This window comes from Desmodus rotundus, chromosome 1 (genome assembly GCF_022682495.2).
Source record: "Desmodus rotundus isolate HL8 chromosome 1, HLdesRot8A.1, whole genome shotgun sequence".
In the NCBI taxonomy this organism is placed as follows: domain Eukaryota; kingdom Metazoa; phylum Chordata; class Mammalia; order Chiroptera; family Phyllostomidae; genus Desmodus; species Desmodus rotundus.
The window spans coordinates 189079638-189100475 of NC_071387.1; the positions used below are offsets into that span (position 1 = coordinate 189079638).

Consider the following 20838-nt stretch of genomic DNA (forward strand, 5'->3'; position numbering starts at 1 on the left):
TTGTTTAAATATCACATCACATTGCCCTGGCTAGTGTGGCTTACTAGGTTGGAGTATTGTCCCATAACCAGAAGGTTGAGGGTTTGATTCCCAGTCAGGGCACATACCTAGGTTGCGGGTTCAATCCCTGGTCCCCTGGTCCGGGCGTTTACCAGAAGCAACCCATCAACATTTCTCTCTCACATCCATGTTTCTCTCTCTCCCTTCCTCAGGTAAGGATAAAAAGAAAAAAGAATCTCCTATCTCTTGAAGGAAGGTCAATCTCCCAAATGGTTCCTTAAAATTTTATTACTTGCTGTGAATCTAAACCGCTCTAAAAAAAGTCTTTCTAAAAAGGAAATGCATCCCTGAACTAGAATGATACAGCACTTTCATCCATCATGCTGAGGAGGATGTGAAGAGTCCTAATGCCCAAATCTGCGACAAGACGGCTGAGGGCCACTGACATCTACCAGGCAGATGGCAGCTGTCAGCTCTGCAGATGACAAGCAAGGTTCATGAAACTCACCAGATTCCAAAGCAAACATGCCTCGCACAACAGCACTTCATGGGAATCTGGGGCTAAACGGAAACAGACAAAAGCCAGGAGAAATGACTTGAGAGATTCAGTGTGACCTTCACCTTCAGGAGAGATGCTTGCCTAGAAACCTATAAAAATGTCACTGAAATTAGTCTTCGAATCTTCTTCCTCAAAAGAATGCTTACTATGCCTGTCACTCAGGACGAATGTTCACTCGCTGCTGTCACATGAACAATTGGAAGAATTGTGATTTTCCTTGTTGGGTTATTGGGAAATTTCTCCTCCTTGTTCCAGTCGCTGGCAAAAATGGGTACTTCTTGCCCAGCTCAAGTCACATGACCTAGGTCTGCTCTTTAGGGAGGAGCAAATACACATCCCCAAGGGTCTCCACAAGATGCCATCTGCACCTCCTTCCAAATGCCTGCTGCCAGCACCTCCACACATGTGCCAGTTCCATCTTTGGGTCCAAGTCCTAGTCCTACCACTTCCCACCTGTGCGAACTTGGGAAAATTACTTAACTGCTATGACTCGGTACTCTCACACGTATAATGGAGAGAATGGTACCAACTGCATGAGACTTGAGGAGACTAAATAAATTAATCCATGTAAAGAATTTACACAGACCCAGCTCACGGTAAGTGATCAATAAGTTTAAACCAGATAAAAGAAAATGCAGATGGCATGGAGACTGAACCGAAAGCACACGGGCGCAGCCGCTAGGTTGAGTTCCATTTATATTCACACTGTAACCAAAGTCCCCCACGATATCAAATCCTAATTACACATCGTTATTTCCTTCTGGGACAAATAATCCACTGACTTGAGTTAGAGAACACTGCTGGAATAAATATTTTTTTTCTTTAAAAGGTAACTTTGTCCTAAGCTGGGTAAGGTAAAGCCAGGCTATACCCATTATTTAAAAATTAATAACAAACAAACAAGCAAACTTCCCAAATTTGGCTTTCCTTGAGGGCACAGCTATTTAATTTCCTCAAACATTTTATAACAGTGCAAAAGAAAACCCTCGGGGGCCTTTAACTCTTCTGAGGATATCCCATTTCTTGTCTCACGTGCACACAGCAATGCGAAAGATTCCCACGCAGGGATCTGGCGGAGGTTTAAGAGCCCGTGGGGATTTTAAGAGACTCAAAGGACACAACCTAAGTTTTATTTCTGACCCCATCATTTGTGGGAGATTTGGGGTAAAGTAACCTAGTTCTCTGTGCCTCACGGTAAATAAAAGGAATCTGCTTGATATCGCAGAAATAAAGGAGAATAACGTTACAGTCCTGTTAAGAGCTCTCTGAACCCCTGGAAAGAGTGTCCACCACGGAAGCCCATTTCTGAGCACTGCGCACAAAGCACAGAGGAGCAGGGCCTAAGGAAGCCGGGCTAGAGTGACTTTTTTGCTCCCCATTTTTACTCTTAGAACTCACAACTCGTGTTTTCATCTTTTTAAATAAAATCCTGGGAAATAACTATGGTAAAAAGGCCAGATGTACAAATGACCCTTCACAACTTATGCAAAACAGCCCGACTTGCTTATTCTCCAAAATACTATACGGTGGAATCTACTCCTCCTAACTTCACAACCAAGAGCTCATTTATCATGTCTTTTTCTTCTGATGTTGACTTTGAAAAACAAAAAGAAAACCCATCTTTGAAATATCTACAGAAAAGACACACTGTTCTTTGCAAAGAGAACCTTAAGTGAACATGGTTTTAGGGACTAAAATACAGTAACTTAACCTAGCAACCTGCTCAACGGCAAGCAGGAAATTGTTACAGCTGAAAAACCATGTCACCAACAGAAACATCCAAGAATTCCAGGGTTCTCAAGGTCTGAAAAAATTAATGTCAGAATTTATAGTCTGCACCTGACTTCATATTCTTGAAGTGGAAATTGGTACCAACTTTTGACAGAATCCCTAGAGAATGAAAATCTGTCGGAACGGCAGTGCCTGGGATTCACAAGGCAGTATTCTGACGACCCCACCCTTCTCAAGGCAAAAATGTGTGACAGTGTGGGGAGGCTGCTAACTTTTCTTAAAAATCTGAAAGCAGTTCAGAAATACTGCCTAGTGAAGGCTCACTCCACTTCTGACAGCAAACAACCCAGCTGCTAGATGTAAAAAACAAACAAACAAATCCTCAGGGAACGGGGCCTTGGTGAGATGCTTCGTTTCCAATGGAGAAAGACTTGGAAGGGCAGCAACGGAAGAGTTAGGAAAGAGACCAAGAGCAAAAGTGTGTCATTAGAGACCAAAGCTAAGATCATCCACACCATAGTAATTCTCAATTACTATGTATGGATGCAGATATTGGACAGTGAAGAAAGCTGATAGGAAAAAGATTGATTTATTTGAAATACTGGGTTGGAGGAGAGCTCTACAGATATCCTGGACTGTCAGAGAAACCAACAGGCGGGTCCCTCAATCGAATTAAGCCTGAAACATTGGGGAGTCAAAAATGACAAACTGAAGCTGTTCTACTTTGCATGCAAGGTGAGAATACAGAGTTCTTTGCAAAAGACAGTAATGCTAGGAAAAACAGAAGGCAGCAGGAAAAGAGGAAGACCAGATGTGAGATGGACTGACTCCACTTAATTACAAAAAGGTAGGAAAACCAAAGATCCAGGGTGGAGACAGACAGAGCCCAGTAGATTAGCAGAGAAACTGGCTGTACCTGTGAGGGTAGTTCAGACAATGTCCTAGGACTGAGCAAGGGAATGGCCCAGTCCCTGGCTGATTAAGTGGGTGGAAGTTGTCTGTGCCTATCCTAGCTTCTCTTGTCATGCCTCACACCTGATGTCCCCCACACCACTGCCACCACATGACTGACTCAAGTCACGGCACTTAAAATGGCCTTAGAAGTCTTGGTTTCATCAAAGAGATCCCCTTTCCATTCAGTCCTGTACGACACTGATGGATGACAGGAATATCTTGTGTTATTGTCTGGCATCCCAAGAAGTCTTGGCTCTAGCGAGCTCCAACATCCGTTTGCTCCCCTGGCTAGCCCACATGGGGCTGTAACATTTTAGGGTTGTCACATCGACAGTACTGACCAGGCAAAAGTCATTTCATTTCATGAAGTTCCTGTCTCAGGGTGAGAGACCAGGAATAGAAACCTGCTACTTGGTACCGTGATGAGCAAGTTCAAACACACCAGGTCTCAGCGAATCTACCTCAAGTGACTTCAGACAGAGTCATAAATCAAAAAAATTAAATTTGACAACAGCATTTAAATTTACTACAAGGACTAAACAAGGAGGGCTATGAGAATCTGGGCTCTTAACAACCATGAGACAAAAAGAGAGTATCTTCTTACACAAATGACTGTTAGCCTCAGAATGGCAATGGAGGTTAGCAATAGGTATTAAATGAGTACAACTACGGAGCACTACTCAGCAATAAAATGGAACAAACTGTCCATGCACGCAACACCATGGGCAGGTCTGAAGGGTGCTGAGTGATGAAGTTCCATCTCAGAAGGTCTACATGCTGTCAGATTCATTGACAACACTCGGAAGCAGCAAACTTACAGAGAACAGATCAGTAGTTACTAAGGGCTGAGGGAAGGTGGGAGTATTTCTCACGGGGTAGCTCAAGGCGTGGAGAGTTCTGTATTAGGATGATGCTGGTGGTTACACAAGCCTATACGTGTGAAAACACTGGCGTGCATGTAAAAGCAGGCGAAATCTGAATGAGGTCTGTAGATTGTACCAATGTCAATGTCCTGCCTTTGATATGGTGCCACTTTTAGATAAGATGGTGACCAAGGAAGCTGGGTGGCAGATACACAGGACCTCACTATACTAAATATTTTGGCAACTTCAAAGCCTATTGTTTTTTCATTTTTTAAAAAAAAGTATCCCAGAAAAAAACTGTACGAAATAAGTACGTGGGAGAGAGGGCAGGAGATGTAACTTAGTTCAACGTGTTCTCAACTTTAAGAGAATATGAGCTTCTTTTTCCTACTAGAGAACAGTCAGGTTCATCGTCAGTACAGTGTCATATATGTTTCTCTAATGCCCCAGGGAGACCATCTGAAAGGGATCCCGGGGAACGAGAGGTCAAACACCAGAAGGGAGACCAACAAAAGCCTTGGGCAGAGGGTACAGCTGGATGCAAGTATTCTAACCAGACTGAACAACTTAACATACAACTTGGATGATAAACCATGATGTAGAGTTTGGATCCTAAACAGAATAAAACTTCAACACTAATAAATGTGTGCTCCCCATCACCCACAGGGGTGGAAAGCAATCAGGAATCCGCATGAACGAGGAGTGAAAAATGTACTAGTGAGATCAAATATAAGCTGTGGCCATAGAAGTGTGGACATAGCACAGCTATCCTCAGCTGGAGTCACTTTGCGCCCCCTTCCTCCCCAGGGGACATATGCAATATCTGGAGACATTTTTACTTGTCACAACTGAGGAAGGTGAGTGCCACTGGCATCGAGCGATCAGAGTCCGGGATGCTGCCCACAGTCCCATGGCACACAGGACAGCCCCCAACTACAAAGACTGACCCGGCCAAAAATGTCAACAGTGACGAGGTTGAGAAGGCCTAGAAAGAGAGCACACTTGTCCACATCTGAAAATCGGAGGCTGAAAACTATCAAAGGGCTGAACACTTTGCCCTTAGCCCACATCACTGAAAGCACAAAATGTGGGAGGGAATAAACAGAGGCAAACCTGCATAAAATGACACCATCATCAACGATGTAGTGTTATTTGCGCCTACCACTCCCCACTTATTTCAGACGTCATGGAAAGATCTCCCATGGGAAATTAATTAAAACAATAAGTCTTAAAGTCAAACACACATACGCACACAGACACAGACACCAGTGTTGCCCATCACTCAAGTCTCTACAGTCAGAACACCACATTACTGCTGTGGCCCGGGGTTAACTCCCAAGGATATCGACAATGCAAAGGAATGAGAATTAAAAAAAAAAAACTCCATACACACAATACCCTGAATAAATGGCCAGTGGCTCCCCAGGCGGCAAAAGGCTGCGTCCTTTGTGTGTACTTTGGCCTTAAATGAACATTAGCAACCACACTGGGATTTTCTGGGGGCTAGACATAAATCAACAGCCCTGCTATTCACTGAAAAGAACGCTTCTCTCCTCTACCCAGGCTCAAAGAAGACCTAACCGTGGACCCAGAAAGCAAGGACTAAATGTTAACGTCCTCTGCGCAACGATGCATGTCATTAAGAGTCTAACAGGAGTTATGAAAGCTCTCTTATCCCAAACACATCCTGGCAGGGTGTCTCGGCTGTGCCCGCAGTAAGCTGCACTAACACATCCCGTACAACTTTTGCTGCCGAACAGTAAGTAAAAAATGTGCAAAAGCCTTCTCTGATCAAATGTCACTCCCAGAAAATGGTATCCTCACGAAACAGACAACCATGCAATGATACAGGTACAACAAAAATGTCTGTGTGCTCTCTTCTATAAAAGCACACCAGAAACAGCCTAAAATGGCCATACAGATGATGATGCAGGCCCAGGAGGGATGGGCAGGGCCACTCTGAGAACTATACACCTAGGACCCCTGCCTTGGGCTGCAGACTTTAGAGTGTCCTGTATATCACAAAGGCAAAAAAAAAAAAAAAAAAAAAAAGTAACTAAACAGAAGTTCCACAAAAAACAAATCATGGTCTTGAGTGAAAATAGTGTTAATTTTGAACTTGCAGTAAGTGGCACTTATTTGTTTGAACTATTGCTTACCATTAATAATATTAGCAAAAGCTTCCCCAAACCCCAAACAGAATTTGGCCACTTCACTTTAAAAATGTGTTTTAAAAATATTAGAGAAAAAGTTCCGCAATGAAAAAGGAACAAAAGTGAAACATGCAACAAAAAATTGCTATTTCAAGAAAGTATTTAAATACCAGGTTAAGGAAATAAAGACATTTGTATGATTAGGAAGGAAAAATTCACACACACATAATCCTCAATCATATTTTTATGTAAACTATTTTATGGCGAAGGTGCATTAAGATATAACCTCACCTGAAAACAGACGTTTAATGAATTAACTGCTGTGTTCAGTTTTCTTTATAATATGCACAATGCTAAAAGGTCTGAAAAACAACTTAAGAAATAGGTAATGGGCCTAGAGGTTGTTTTAAGAAGTGATGATGCCCTGGCTGGTGTGGCTCAGTGGACAGAGCACTGGCCTGTGAACCAAGAGGTAACGGGTTTGATTCCCTGTCAGGGTACAGGCTTGCGTTGCAGGCCAGATCCCTAGTTGGGAGCATGCAAGAGGCAGCCAACTGATGTTTCTCTCCCTCTCTTCCTCCCTCCCCTCCCCTCTCTCTAAAAATAAATTTTAAAGTCTTTTCTTAAAAAAGGTGAGATTCACAGTATCAATGAGAGTGACATAATAAAATTACACAGTTGTGTACATCCTACAATATAAACAATTTATCATATGCAATCCTCCTTTTTAAATCTAAATATTGCTATGTGCATTTTGTTGACAATGCCAGTAACTAATGTCCAGCCTCAGCAAGCAGGCCTTCTCCAAACTGAAATTAATTTTAAAAAAGCAAATCTAAGAACCACAATGACTCAAAAAGGATTTGTACTTTGGCGTTACTACCAATAAAACATAAATTATTGTGAAAATCATGACTAATCATCATTAAATTAGTGACTTTGCAGAAACATGGGTGAGAAAAAGAGATTCACAGAAAACGCATCATGGAGTTCACGCCTATTACTCATGCAAACATCGCTGGCCCATCAAAAGGCCTCCTGGACCCGTGCAGCTATAATCATCTTCATTCACCTTCAACAGTCTGCTGACTCTCAGCAGGAAAAACCATAACTTCACAATCTTTTCAACTGTGTCCTAATGAAGACATATTTGTCACGGTAGGAGAATAGAAGAGATTTCCTTCACCAGTCTGTAAGCTTGACTATAACTTGTAAATATTTAGATATGTGATGGGGGGCCTGCATTTGTACTCTTGGCCCGACCCTAAAAATGACAGGGGCTCCCGTATAAAGGCGAGCATCCCGACATTGAGGGCTCTTCTCAATCAACTCATAAGTGAGCATCACAGGTGTGCTTTTACCTGCCATCCACAGAGACACAGAAAGCACACACCACAAAATGTCAGGAGTAGGACCCGGGGAGTTCCTGTCTTCTGCTCAAGGCATTTTCTAAACTTGGTGCATCTTTGCTGAATTAAGGAGGAAAACAGTTTAAGAATGACAAAGAAAAGTAATAAAGCAAATCTATGCTTATCGAAAGCTTTTTTCCCCCCCAGCAAGAACAGTACTAATTCTAAATATATTCCTAGGAACCTAATTGAAGTATCTATGAAGCTAATAAAACCCCCAAATGCATGGCCGGCCACACACATCAGTACACAGCCTACTAGATGAAACCTCTTTTTAACAGGTATCACGGGCACAGACTCATCAGAGAGAAGTCCACCTCTCTCCACAATGTCAATGGGTACTGCTCACGTGTTATTAATTGACCCCCCCCCCAAAAGGCATTTGAAAGAATTATGGGATTATTTCAGGACCCAATGCTGGGTAAGAGACCAAGTAAACAAGCTACATTCCAATAGCCCCATATCTTGTGTTATCTTGGCCTCTAAAGCAGACAGTAAAGATAAGTGTGCCTACCCCAAAGTGCAAAAATTCAACCTTGCCTAGCTTTTCTAATACGAATATCTCACTTTTTAAATTAGCACAATGTAAAATGCCTTTATACAAAAGGAACTCTAACCCTGAAAGCAGCCACAGAAGCCTGGGCGAAGGCAGAGGGACGAAGTGTACAGTTCCCATGTGCTACTCCTTGGCTCTGCTGCCAGACCTCCACCACCTCTTCCAGCAACTGGTGGAGTTGGATGATATGCTGTCACGTGACATGAGATGCTAGATTGAAATTGGGGACTCAAGTTTCTTATTTTCAGCCTGGTGGAGACATTTTGCAAAATAGCTCTTAGCAAGGAAGCAAAATACTGTATTCAAGGAAGGATCCTTGAGAAGCATTCCTCTCTGCTGTCATGGTCACTCCACGAGTGTTAGTAAGCCAACAAGGACAACACCACTGATACGGAAAACTCTGGGAAAGCAGCCAACATCTTTACTCGAAAGACAAGATTCCCTCAGAAAACTCACAGAGGAATACTCCAATAATTGAGCATTAGAATTGGGAAGAAAAATGAGTTGTCCTTTTAATAAAATAAACATTTCTCAAAAACCCAGGTTTCTAAGTGCCTTCTCATACAATCTTCCCACCATCCTCATGCGGTTGGGGCCAGCAGCTTTGGAAACCACATTTTACAAAGAAACAGAAGATACTCTTCTTTCCCAAGTAAAAAACAAACCAACTAAAAATTAGTGTCATGTGCAAAAGCTGATTCACATTTTCCTACTGGGTTTGCAGTGCTTCTGGGGTATGGACCACTTGTTTCCCCAAATTCCCATGCTGTTTTCAACTTAAAAATCATTTACGAACAGCCTATTGTATATGGCACTTCATCAAAGAGCCTGGGAACGATGGCGCAAGCATAAGGTTAATGACACCAGCAAGTTGTGAAGAGCACAGAGGCTCTGGAGACAGCCAGTCTGGATTCAGATCCTGGCTGTTATTTCCTAGCTGTGTGACACTGGGCCAGTACTTAACATCTCTGTGCCCCTCTTTCCTAATCTGTAGAGCCGTACAGGGTTGTTAAATATATTAAATCAGTTATTGAATGTCAAGTGCTCAGGAACATAGGGGGCACATAGCAAGCACTCAATATACATTAGCCATATTTATTATTGTCTTCAAAGAATTCTAAAATGCTTTGTAATTAATGAAAAAGATTATGAGCACCTCCCCTTCTGTCATTAAAAAAAAAAAATCTGTACTTGAGGGAAAAATAACAGCTATATATACATGGGTAGAATCCCATCCTTAAGGACCTTTCATTGCAAACAAGGTTCTAAAACCTATAAATGGGATATTTAATCTCTCGAGGCACTGTTTACTCATTTGAGAAGGGGAAGCAGGGGAAGGTATGTAAAGCCTCTAGCTAACAAGAGTAAATTCCCAAGATGACCCGGACAGAAAGACAGAGCCAAGTTCGGAGGAAAGATAGGTAGGCGTCACGGTGACCTAGACCTGTCAGAGAGGGTGACATGCACACTGGTATGGAGCTGGGCTGGTAAGAGAGCCTCTGGAGTCAAATTCATGCAAGGGAAAGAATGAAGAGAGCTGCAAGATCAGAGGCCTGGACGACCAGACTCATGAACGTGAACCTGATTTTGTAAGCAGTATGGATATGCTTTAGACAGAATTCTGGAAATACAAAATCTACCAGAAGTGTACAGGTTGAAAGGGAGCAAATTAATAAATGCAATCCCCCACAAGAAATGCTACTGGGGAGCAGCTCTAATGCCAAGATTCCCCTGCACTGTTGAGTACTGGGACTTCATTCACCCACTGAGGGCCACTCATTTTCAACTTCTAAGTTACTATAACAAAAGCTTTTGTTTTTACTCACCTACCTATAATGTGACAACTGCTTTGTTAATCTTATCCCCAATTCACTTAATAATCATACAAGGCCAACACTATTATGCCCACTTATAGACCAGGAAGTTCAGATAACCTGGCCAAGCTCTCACAGGTGGGAGGGTACAACCAGACACAGCTTTTCTATGCTTTTACAGAGTAACTGTTTGTCCCTCTACCTAAGGGCCTTTAAGCAGGGGAAGTCTTGCTAAGCTTAAAGTAGACTTCCCAGATTGCTCACTCTTGAATGTTCCTACAAATTAATGACATGAAAATGTTAATAGCAGTTGCCCTGAATGCAAAATTTTGAAACCCATTAACAGTGAGGTACCCTACCCTACCAATCTCAATAGAAGAGCACATTCAAGGCGCATGCGACCCCACTTAAAGCGAGCAGAGCTGGAAAAGCAAATAGTCTGCTTGCTCCCTTCATCACACTGGTTTGTGCCTGATTTTGAGAGATGAGAGCAAGAGCAGCAGGCCACATGATGGGGGGGGGGGGGGGGGCGGGGGAGCAGCCTCTCCCTGCCCGCCCTGGCCGGGGAGATCAGGGCTCCCTGCTAGCAACAACTGTCCTGCTTGCAGCTGCTCCTGGGGCTTTGCTGTTCCCAGTGTGACAGAGGCCAAAAAATGTACTTGACAACAGAAATCTTTGCAGAGTGTACAGAAAAGGCAAGACATTACAACTCCATTGTGAGAAAAAAACTAAATGCTCTGATGTTATTATACAGTCATCGAAAGTGTGGGTTTCGGGATTTGGCGGGACAAGGAAGTCCTCAGCACTTCCCTTTTGCCTGGGAGAGATGATTTGGGGGAAGGGAAGGAATTGCCAAAAACAAATCTTAATTTTTTTTTAACCAAGACAAATATCAATAAGCTCTGAAACAAATATGTGTGTGTGTGTGTGTGTGTGTATCACTATTAGAAAATAGACCCAAGAACTCTTCCCAGTTTAAAAAGCTAGTTGAGCCCTGACTGGTGTGGCTCAGTTGGTTGGGCGTCATCCCACAAAGCAAAGGGTCACCAGCTCGATTCCCAGTCAAGGCACACACATGGGTTGAAGGTTCGAGACCTGGTCAGTCAGAGCAGGTGCAAGAAGCAACCGATAGATGTTTCTTCCTCACATCAGTGTTTTTCTCCCTCCCGTCCCCTCTCTCTAAAAATAAACAAATAAAATCTTAAAAAGTAATAATAATAATAAAAGATGCTAGCTGAGAAACTTCAGGTAACAACCAAAACCAAGATCCTGTCCCACACAGTGGAAACAAAGGTGTTTCCACTTAACATCTTAGGAACTGAGTTTGTTCCAACCCAGAGTGAACTAGGCTGTAAATAGTGGAAAACATTCCAGCTGTACCTAACAATTTATCCCTTAAAACATTAATACCTGCTTCTAATATCTGTGTTTATACATACAGTTGTGTACATCTTACATTTCTTAAAAAGCAAAGCGTTTATAAATGTCCTATTAATAATCCTCAAAAGATCTCTTGCTTGAACAGCCATTATGCCCCACCTATTCCTGAAATAGAAAACAGAAAAGTCAAGCTCATTTATGAGTTCCACTGCTGGGTACTTACAGCCCCTGCAGTGTTCTAAGCACTGTACTTGGCCCTGGAGACATGGAAACAGCATCTACTTCGAAATATCAACAACGTGTTTGTTCAGCAGTCTTGCCACTTTGCTGGTTGAGACTTTTCTGCTTTTTAAAAAAGTTGCTTTGGTTACAGACATAACTTTAGTTGCTGCCTGAAGTAAACTTTTCAACAACTTACCTCCAAATGTTGAAAAAACAAGGTTTCCCAGAAGCCACATACAATTTACTTAGAGAATCCATAAAAATCTAAGGCAGGCCATGAAGAAACAAACTCCATTGGGGACTGTAGGAGGCTCAGTTTCTCCAATCCGGGGGTACATTTTGAAGTCAGTAGCCATCAGCTGGGGGACGCAAGCCTCACAAGCTTCCGGCTGGCCTGCTGGGCAGGAAGATGTCTGATGCTATAGTACTTAAAGCAGGCACTCACAGGCAAGATGGCTGTGCAACGCAGCAAGGGAATTCATTCCCCAAGGCAACTGCCTCATGGGTCTAGCTCAGTGGTCCTCAATGGGCAATGATTTTGCTCCTCATGACTCATTTGGCAATGTCTACAGACATTTTAGTCGTTACAACTTGGGGGCTCTACTAGCATCTAGTGGGTAGAGGCCAGAGATGCTGCTCAATATCCTATAAGCCACAGAACAGCCCCTTAAAACAAAGAACGAACTGGCCCAAAATGACATGGTGCCCAATTTGAGAAACCCTGGCCCCACTCTTAAGTAGCAGCTGCTAGTCTCAGGTAACTCCTATTTCATTATTATCTGGACACTCATATATGAAGCTAATACATACATTATCTCATTCAATGTTTTTTTCCCCCTCAATTGTTAGCTTTAGCTTCAAACTGTTATCCAACAAACAACAAATCATTATGCCTACATCACAATGGGAAAGTTACTGAAGAACAGGCTGCCATTTAGAGATAAGGAGGCCTTAAAATTTTGCTGTCCTTGGAAATGTATCACTTGTATACTTTGTTTTTACTCAAACAGAGAGTAAGATTTTCTTCCCTGGGCAGCGTAACAAAAGGATGCTCTGTTAGAAGACACTGACGTGAGAGACGGGATCTATGTTAGGAGTTTGTCTTCACTTAATACAGCACCGTTTGGCTGCCCTGACTGGCTCTGCGGGCCTCCTCCTTAGGGGCAGAACTTTGAAGGCTGATTTAGAAATACATCACAAGATTGAAAGTATAACTTTAAATAAAAAAAAATTTCCCCCAAATGACAATTTCCACTAGCAACAGAGGAAAAAGGATCTGGATTCTATAACAAGCTCTTCAACCTTGGGCAAATGACTTAACATCTTTGGATTAAAATTTTTCATCTAGGAAATAGAAGGCGTTAGAGTAGATGATTGCTAAAGACCAACTTCAATATTATATTAATCACTGAAATAAAATCCAACAGCCAGGGGTTTTGTGTGTGTGTGTGTGTGTGTGTGTGTTTTTGTTTGTTTGTTTTTTTACTCTCTTTATTTTACACTGAACCAAGGTATAGTGTAAGGAAAGTTTTTCAAACAGAGAATGTGAAGGGCAGGTTGCAGCTGTCCCTCATTATCCTGCAGTTCCTCCCACTTGCACTAGGGGGAAGAGTTCTCCCCAAGGGGAGGCCATGGACCCCCTGTACTCCACAGACAGGCTTCACGGGAACAGGGATTCAACAAACATTAATACAAATTCCATGTCTCATCATATTTCCCAGGGGACCCAAAACACACAAAAACAAAATAAAGCCAAAAAAGAGTTAAGAATTTGTCCTGCAGGCAAAGCCTAGGTTTTCTTACAGATAAAGGCATTAAACACAGCCCCCTGGTCTTTCATCACTGGTTAACCTGCAACTCCTGCAAAAAGTTCTGGTGCCTTCTTACAGGCATGAAGGATTAGAACATGTGACGGTCTCACAATTATAGATTTCATTCTTTTCAAACAAAAAGTAAAAATACGTATTAATGCATGATTAATTTCTTTCCAGCCCACTTATCACAGAGAATGTGGGTATCACACGTGAGACACTACTTTGAAAAAACCGGATATTACTATTACACAAGAATATATTTATCACTTTGGCCACTATAAATAGTTGTTTAATTGGGCATCCAGAAAGCAGAATGATTTGAAATATTATATCCAATTAAGTCTGATAAAGCAAGTTGGCGAAAACAGAGGCAAACCCTCACCAATCTAATTTGCTGGAACATTCCAAAACCATCCCGGATTCACAAAACACCCGCTGGCTATCAATGAAAGTCACATCAGACTCCCTTAAGTCAACTAAGTTTACTTTGAGCCACTTCAAACCTCAAACTTAAACAGAATTTATTAAATAAACACAACCAAGAAAGGAAAGGGAGCCAAGAAACCACAGTAACTCTGGATCCCGGGGGTGGGGGAGGAAGAGTAGGTTGGGGGGGGGTCTCAACTACGATTGGTGTCTTGCCCTCAATGACCCTAAAAGGGGCATCAGTTTAGTCCTAAAATAGCCGTTGTTTGCCCTAAACGATCTTCTTTACATTCAAATTCAAAATCTGCCAAAGACAACGAATATATGATCTTTTGATCTCACCTTCTAGAATTATCTCAAATCCTAAAAGAGCACTTCTTGGTGAGAATTAGACGCTAGACTCCAAAGGTCCGGCGGACAGAGAACTCGGTGAATGATTAAACCCTCGCCTTCCCCGCTCACACTTCATTAAGCTGTCTCCTCTGAAAGCGTTTGCACCCCTCTCACAGGAAGCCGGCACGTTTTGCAAAGGAAATACCAGACCTTTCTTGGAGAAAGGCACGTCCCAGTTGAACATTTTATTGGGCTTCCTACACCCAGGCAGTCGGGCAAGCAGATGCCCCGGCCGGGCCTCCGAGCCCGCCGCCTCACCTCACGTGGGCGCCGCGGAGATAAGGGTGATCCAGGCACCCACGCAAAAGGAATCTCACCTTCGCTACCTCCTGGGTCAAAGTGGAAGCGCGGAGCAAAACAAAACCTGCCTCGGCTTACTCATCCAGAGGCTCCCCCAGGGTGAGGAGGGTTGATTTCAGGCGACTCCCATGAAGTTTCGCCCTCTCGGGTTTAAGGAAAGGTACCAGGAGGGCGCGCGGCACCGTGGGCAGATCCCTCCCTCCAGGGCATTGAGGTCCGAGCAGGAAGGGAGCCCACGCCCGGTTCACGGAAAGCAGCCCGAGCGGGGCCACCAACACACTCACCTCGGGGAAGAAGTTGTCCATTGTTCCCGTGCGTTCCCCAACTTGCCCGAGTCGGGTGTCCAGCTCGCGGAAGTCAGCCCAGCAGACGGTCCGGGGAAACCATGCGTGTCACGGCGCGACTCCCAGGAACTCGAGCCCGCGAGGTTGCCCCGCTGCCATCGCCTTATCCCCTTCTTGTCTTTCGCACCTTTTGTTTGCCCAAACCCAATTCTCAACTCATCCGTCCCAAACGCAGCCTTTGTCTCCTCTTCCTCCAAGTTTTTCACTTCTGGGAGCAGCGCTAGCGAGCGGAGAACAGCTGGTGGCACATTCTTCCCCCGGGCTGGTGCGGGGGGGAACGGCTGGGGACTTGGGAGTGTGCCCCCTCCCTCTGAGCTGGGGCAGAAGGCGCAGAGCGCCGGCAGGCAGACAGCGGGCACAAAGCGAGCCCCGAGTCGTTCTCCCCGCGCGAGCGCCGCCGCGAAGAGTATTCGGGCGCCGCGGCTCAGCTAGCTCACCACTGCTAAGAGTCGCGCAGACGGGAGAACACGCCCCGCCCCGCTCCGCTCCGCTCGTCAGGCCACGCCCACTAGCCGGCCTTGCCCCGCCCCACCAGGAGCCCAGCCCCAGTCAACCCTGTCCCGCGCTTCCGCAGAGTCCGGTGCCGCCCAGCCGGCGCGCCCCGCCCCGCTCCGCCCCGCCCCGCCTCACCTACTGCGCAGTCCGGCCCTAGCCGCGCCTAAGCAGCCCCGGGCTTTGCGGCGGGAGGGGAAGGCGGGGTCCCGGCAGCTCCACTTAAGTCCCGGCTTCCTTACCTAGGGGCGGGAGGGGCAGTTGACTCTTTCCTCTGGTGGTAGAGACCAAGTAGTCACCGGGAAGGAGGGGTTGGGGGGATTCTTTTGTGCCTTTGATCTCTAGCAGACCCTGGAACCCGCTCAACACGGATCTCATTAATGCAGCTCTGCAGATGAGCGACCCCGGGGAAGGAAGCGCGGTCCGCGGAGCTGCCCCGGCTGTTGGGCCAGATCAAAGCTGAGGACGGAGGCTAATCAGAATTTCTGGAAGCTGCCTTCCCGTGTTGAGTTTCTTTCCGGCTGTCAGGTTAAGAGACGTTTTCATAGCCGCGGGGAATAGTAGTTTTATAAACTGGAAGAGGGCGTGGCCAATTGCACCTTTAAAAATGTAAACTTTTTCTGGACTTAAAGGAAACATAAGAAAATCAGATGAATGAAGAATCAAACCCACCTGGTAATGAATCCTAGTTTCCTCTACGGTAGGTTCTCGAGCTTTAGCGTGCACGGGGAACACGGGAATCTTGTTTAAATGCAGATTGAAATTCAGCGGGGCGATCGCTGACAATCTGCATCTCTAATAATCCTTCAAAGGGTGGCACCAGGTCTGCATATTGTTTGGAGCCTGTCTGTAACAGGTAGAGAAATGCAGAACAAAGGTTTAGAAACTTTTGTAACAATTTTAAGATGCCGCGACATCCTAGCGCGTGATCGGTGGACTCTTTGAACCGGGTATAAACCAGTTTGGGTGTTGTCAGACTGAGTCGTGGTGAGTCACATAACTGGCACAGTAGGGATCTTGTATTGGTACCTAGCCGATTGAAAACAAACGGCTGGTTCTTCACCACGAATAGTTTGAGACGCGCTCTGTGGGGGATTTGCCAACTGCTACTCATCCTTTAAAACTCAAGCCAGAAAGTCACATCTTCCAGAAGAAGCCTACCCAGAGATGCCAAGCCATTCATCCGGCTTCCAGCTCCACCTAACAACAGGTGTGGCTTATTCCTAAGACTGGTGAGGAAACTACATCATGTTGTAAGGGGCTCTTTATTGGTGTCCTACCCATCTTCGTTGGGAATATGGAAGCTCCTTAAGAGGGGGGACTGTACTTTAAAATTTGTTTTCCCAGGCTTTCTCAAAGAGTAAATGAATCCTTGTGTGAAAATCCAAGCATGTTTGTAACCTGGCTCAGAACAGTTCTCCAGCATTAATGTCATTTATTCACTCCACCGCCCTCCGAAAAGAATCAAGATGTAAATTAGCGATATTGTGCTATGCTGTTGCACTGTTTCACAGGTTTACACACTTATGCCATTAAAGATTTTGTCCCATATTGCAAGGAAAGTTAGAGCCAGGATAAATACCAGCAATCCCAGGCATCAGCCAAGTGATTCCTGCTGCCACCAGTATTCAGATATGGCAGCAGAACAATTACAGGCATTGTAGTATTAATCTGTACAGAACATTTTTCAAGAGAAATTACCAGGCAGTTTGTTCAAGTGAGTGTGTGGGTGTGGCATGGTTCCCAGCATCAGTGCCTGGGCACTGATTATGTATTGGGCTGCCTTGGCCAAGACACTTTCCAATGTTGGCTCATCAATTGTAGCAAATGTTCCACACTAATACAACATGTTAGTAACAGAGGAAACTATGGAGAGGGGGAGTGAGGGGGCAAAGGAACAACTTGCCCTCAGTTTTTATGTAAACCTAAAACTACTCAAAAAAGTAATTTTTTAAAAGTCACTTTCCTGTTGATTAAGAAGATATAGTTGATTACCCCCCAACTTGGCTCATATAAAGAATTGTGAGCCAGATCCAATACATAAGGGTGGAATTTTACTAAGTTATTAATTCTTTAAAAAGTTTATACCACCTTTTCAAAATCCCCTGGGACTGTTAAAAGAGAAAAGCAAAACAAAGCATAATTCTTAATCTCAGGTGTGTGGGCTGGGTGCCTAATAATCTGCATTTCAGTAAGCACCCAAGTAGGCAATTCTGAATGTGAGAATTACTTGTTTAGGTTGTCAGAATTCATTGGATTTTCCTTACAAATGCACATTCCCCAAAAAGGTGTAAAGACAAACTGAGCAGTAAGACCATTTGCTGGACAAATAGCAAAGTGCATGTTATTATAAACATTCTAAACAGGATATCTAACTTTCACGTATTTGGAGTTGTTTAAAAGGACTGTATGAAACTTAAAAGGGCTTTGACAAAATTGGCCAAAGAAGGGGAATCATTTTCAATCAATAGATTTCTAAGAAGATCCACTTTTGTTACCATTTTTAAAAAGCGCTTCCTTTCAAGGATCTGTGTAAGCTATTGGTCAAAGCTCTTTGGGCTGAAACAGTTAAACCCTGCACTCTGAGGAGTAACAGGGGCTCAAGAATGTGAATGCTGTGATGCAAAGATCCTTCTCAGTTTTCCTACTTATTTCTCAAAGAAATAGTGTTCTATTTTCTAATTAAAACATCAGAAAAGCTCGAATTACATTCTTTTATCTTGCTGCATAAATTAATGAGCAATTGACAAAAAATTTAATACAGGTGGGACCATTTTGCCACTTTAAGGGAGAATTATGTATTCATTTATATGAGTGAAGTACTACAATCTCCCTGTTTTTGTTTTCCAGCATGTGCTTCTTTTTACTTGAAATGTGTTGTTTTAACTTCTTTTGTGATTTCAAATTGAGTTCCTTTGTTATTCGTTGCTTTTTAGCAGTTCCTAATCTGCGTGTGTTTAGTGTGTAGTGTCTTTTCCATCACCTTTGTTTTTATAAATATTCACCTCTAATGGCTCCAGTCAGAGTCGTGGTTTAATTACTAATTATGGAAAGGAAAAGTTCTGGAAGTTTCCTTCACACAAATTAGAAGTTAATAACTGACACAACTATAAAATATTGTTTTTCATGCTAAACATTTCATCCTTCCAGGCCACTTAATAGTTCTGGATGTTTAAAAATTCACATGGTTGCCTTTTAAACAAACAAAAATTAAGAAAATTCTAAAATGTTCTTTAAACATGTAGACAAACATTCCTTTTATTTCTCACAACTTGTGATTCAAAAATTCTGAAGGAAGTTGTTTTTGTGTGAAGCTACGAATAATTGTGAAAGATTTCTATAGAAAGAATAAAATTGAGGGGTAGTGATACTAGAAATGCTTCGCATTGTAATGGCATTAAACAAGTACAAAAAGTATAGAAATAAAGCAAGGACAAGACGCTCAAAAACCTAATTTGCTGGCAGTCTTTTTCGAAACAAGATGGGCTAGGACTAGGAGGAAATTTACCTCATCAGAGAGCACTCAGGGGCCAGTGGATTCTGACTAAATCCCAATCACTTCAAAACTACAACAACAATGCTTTCTAAATTGAAACCCTACACAAACGCGGAACGTTGTTTCCATAAATTACTGCATTTCCATTTAAAGTAGTTGGTGCCGGTCTTGCTGAGTGTGATAAACAAATGGTACACATCCTGGAGACACTGGGTGGTTTTCTGCCCTGTTGGACTATGATCCACAGCTCCCCTTTCTCTCGATTTCTTTGTATCTTCATGCCCCCAGTCTTCTCATACCAGTGGCTGTGAGGCTGACTTCCCAAAGTTACCATCTCTTCACCTCTGCTGTTACTGTTGATGATGTTTTCTGCTTCCAAACTTTGTGCCCTTACTTGTTCCCCCGCCTTCCCGCATCTTCCTACTCACATTATCCAAGCCAACGAATGTGATTGTGTCTATTCGACTTGGAAACAGCTGTTTTTTAACCCGATTGCTCCCTAAACTGGTGAGTCGTCTCTCCTCAAACCCCTAACTTTTCACTGTCTGCACTTCATCTCATCTCCAAGCAATCAATCCTTAAACTCCTCACAGATTTCAGCCCTTCATCCCACCATTTTGAAGATGGCCATGACCTCAAAATAATCAAATTCAATAGCCTTTTCTCAAATTTCTTCCTCTTTGACATTGCCCCATTGCGAAACTCTACAACTTCTTAGCTTCCAGGACCAGCTTCAAGGGTGTGCAAACTGTAGAGTTAGTTGCACAGGCTCAGAAGGGGCCCCATTCTTGGTTTAATACTCTGTTGTATTGTCTTAAAATTCTTACTGACTTTTGAGCAAGGAGCCCTGCTTTTCTATTCTACCCTAGATCCCAAAAAGCATGTTGCTGCTCCTACCTAGCTGTCTTTGTCTGGTCTCCTATCTCTTTGATCTCTTTCTCTGTCACTTTCATAGGCTCCTCTCCCTCCTTCCTCCCAAATGTGGTCAGTCCTAAGCATGCATTCTCTTCCCCATTCTTACATTCTCACGTAATTATCAGTATGTCCGCTGCCATCTCTTCATAAATGATGCCCAAATCCAGACACAACTTGATGAAATCTCCATCCCCAAATTTTCAACCATCTGTTGGATTTTTCCTAGTGAGGTTCTTCTCATCCCGCATACCCCCAAACTAAACCTCCTTTACTCTCCTCAGCAACATCTACCAACTTTGTATAGTTATTAATGGAATAATCATAATTCAGTTATCTTGATGAGTGGGCATTATCATTGACACCTGCCCCATGTCTTCTGAAGATGCTACCTACATGCTAGAGTGTCCTCACACTGTGAATCCCTTCAACCCAACAGAGAAGCTACAAACTTCATTTGCTCCAAACATGTAACTTCAGTTCTCCCAATTAGATGTACCCGCTTAAGATTTAACTTAGGAAACAAACTACATGGGGACACAGGGGAGGCTCAGAGCATCAATGCTGGTGGCCCAGGTCATGGCACAGTCACTATGTTTTTGTGGTCAGCTGTGGGGCAGCAACTTCCAGGCGACAGAAAAAGAAGCAAGTTTCCTAGATTGGTAGGTGAAACAGCCTCTGCCCAACCAGGCCTGCTCTGTGCTGTGGTTTTAAGACTTATTTCTAGAAGCTTAGCCTAAAGCCCATCCTCCAGTTCTTCCAGTGATACTCCTCTTATGTTAAGTTCTCTGATTTTGTTGTCTACAGCTTGCTAATACCTTAGGAGGACTGGCACCGTCAGAGGGAAGAAATTGGGTCACTGTGCTTGGGGCTGCGTTCCTCAAAATGGCCAGGTTCCAGTCCGTACCAGGACTGGCTAGGACTAGTAGTTTCATCCAGGGAGGCCACGCCGCACCCAGATCAGGTCTTGTGGGTCTTTCCTCTCTGTCTTCCCTCTTTGGGCCAGTCACTAACCCTCTG

The 20838-nt window shown here is 43.7% G+C and overlaps 1 protein-coding gene across 1 annotated transcript in view; it reads right to left on the reverse strand.

Moving 5' to 3' along the window:
- Window positions 1–15391, reverse strand: part of MYO10 (myosin X) — a 189983-nt gene extending 174592 nt beyond the window's left edge. Inside the window, exon 1 of the mRNA XM_024578421.4 lies at window positions 14859–15391. Within this exon, the coding sequence (XP_024434189.2) occupies window positions 14859–14879 (21 nt within the window). The 5' untranslated portion in view covers window positions 14880–15391. The remainder of the gene's footprint in view (window positions 1–14858) is intronic.
- Between the last annotated feature and the right edge of the window lie 5447 nt (window positions 15392–20838).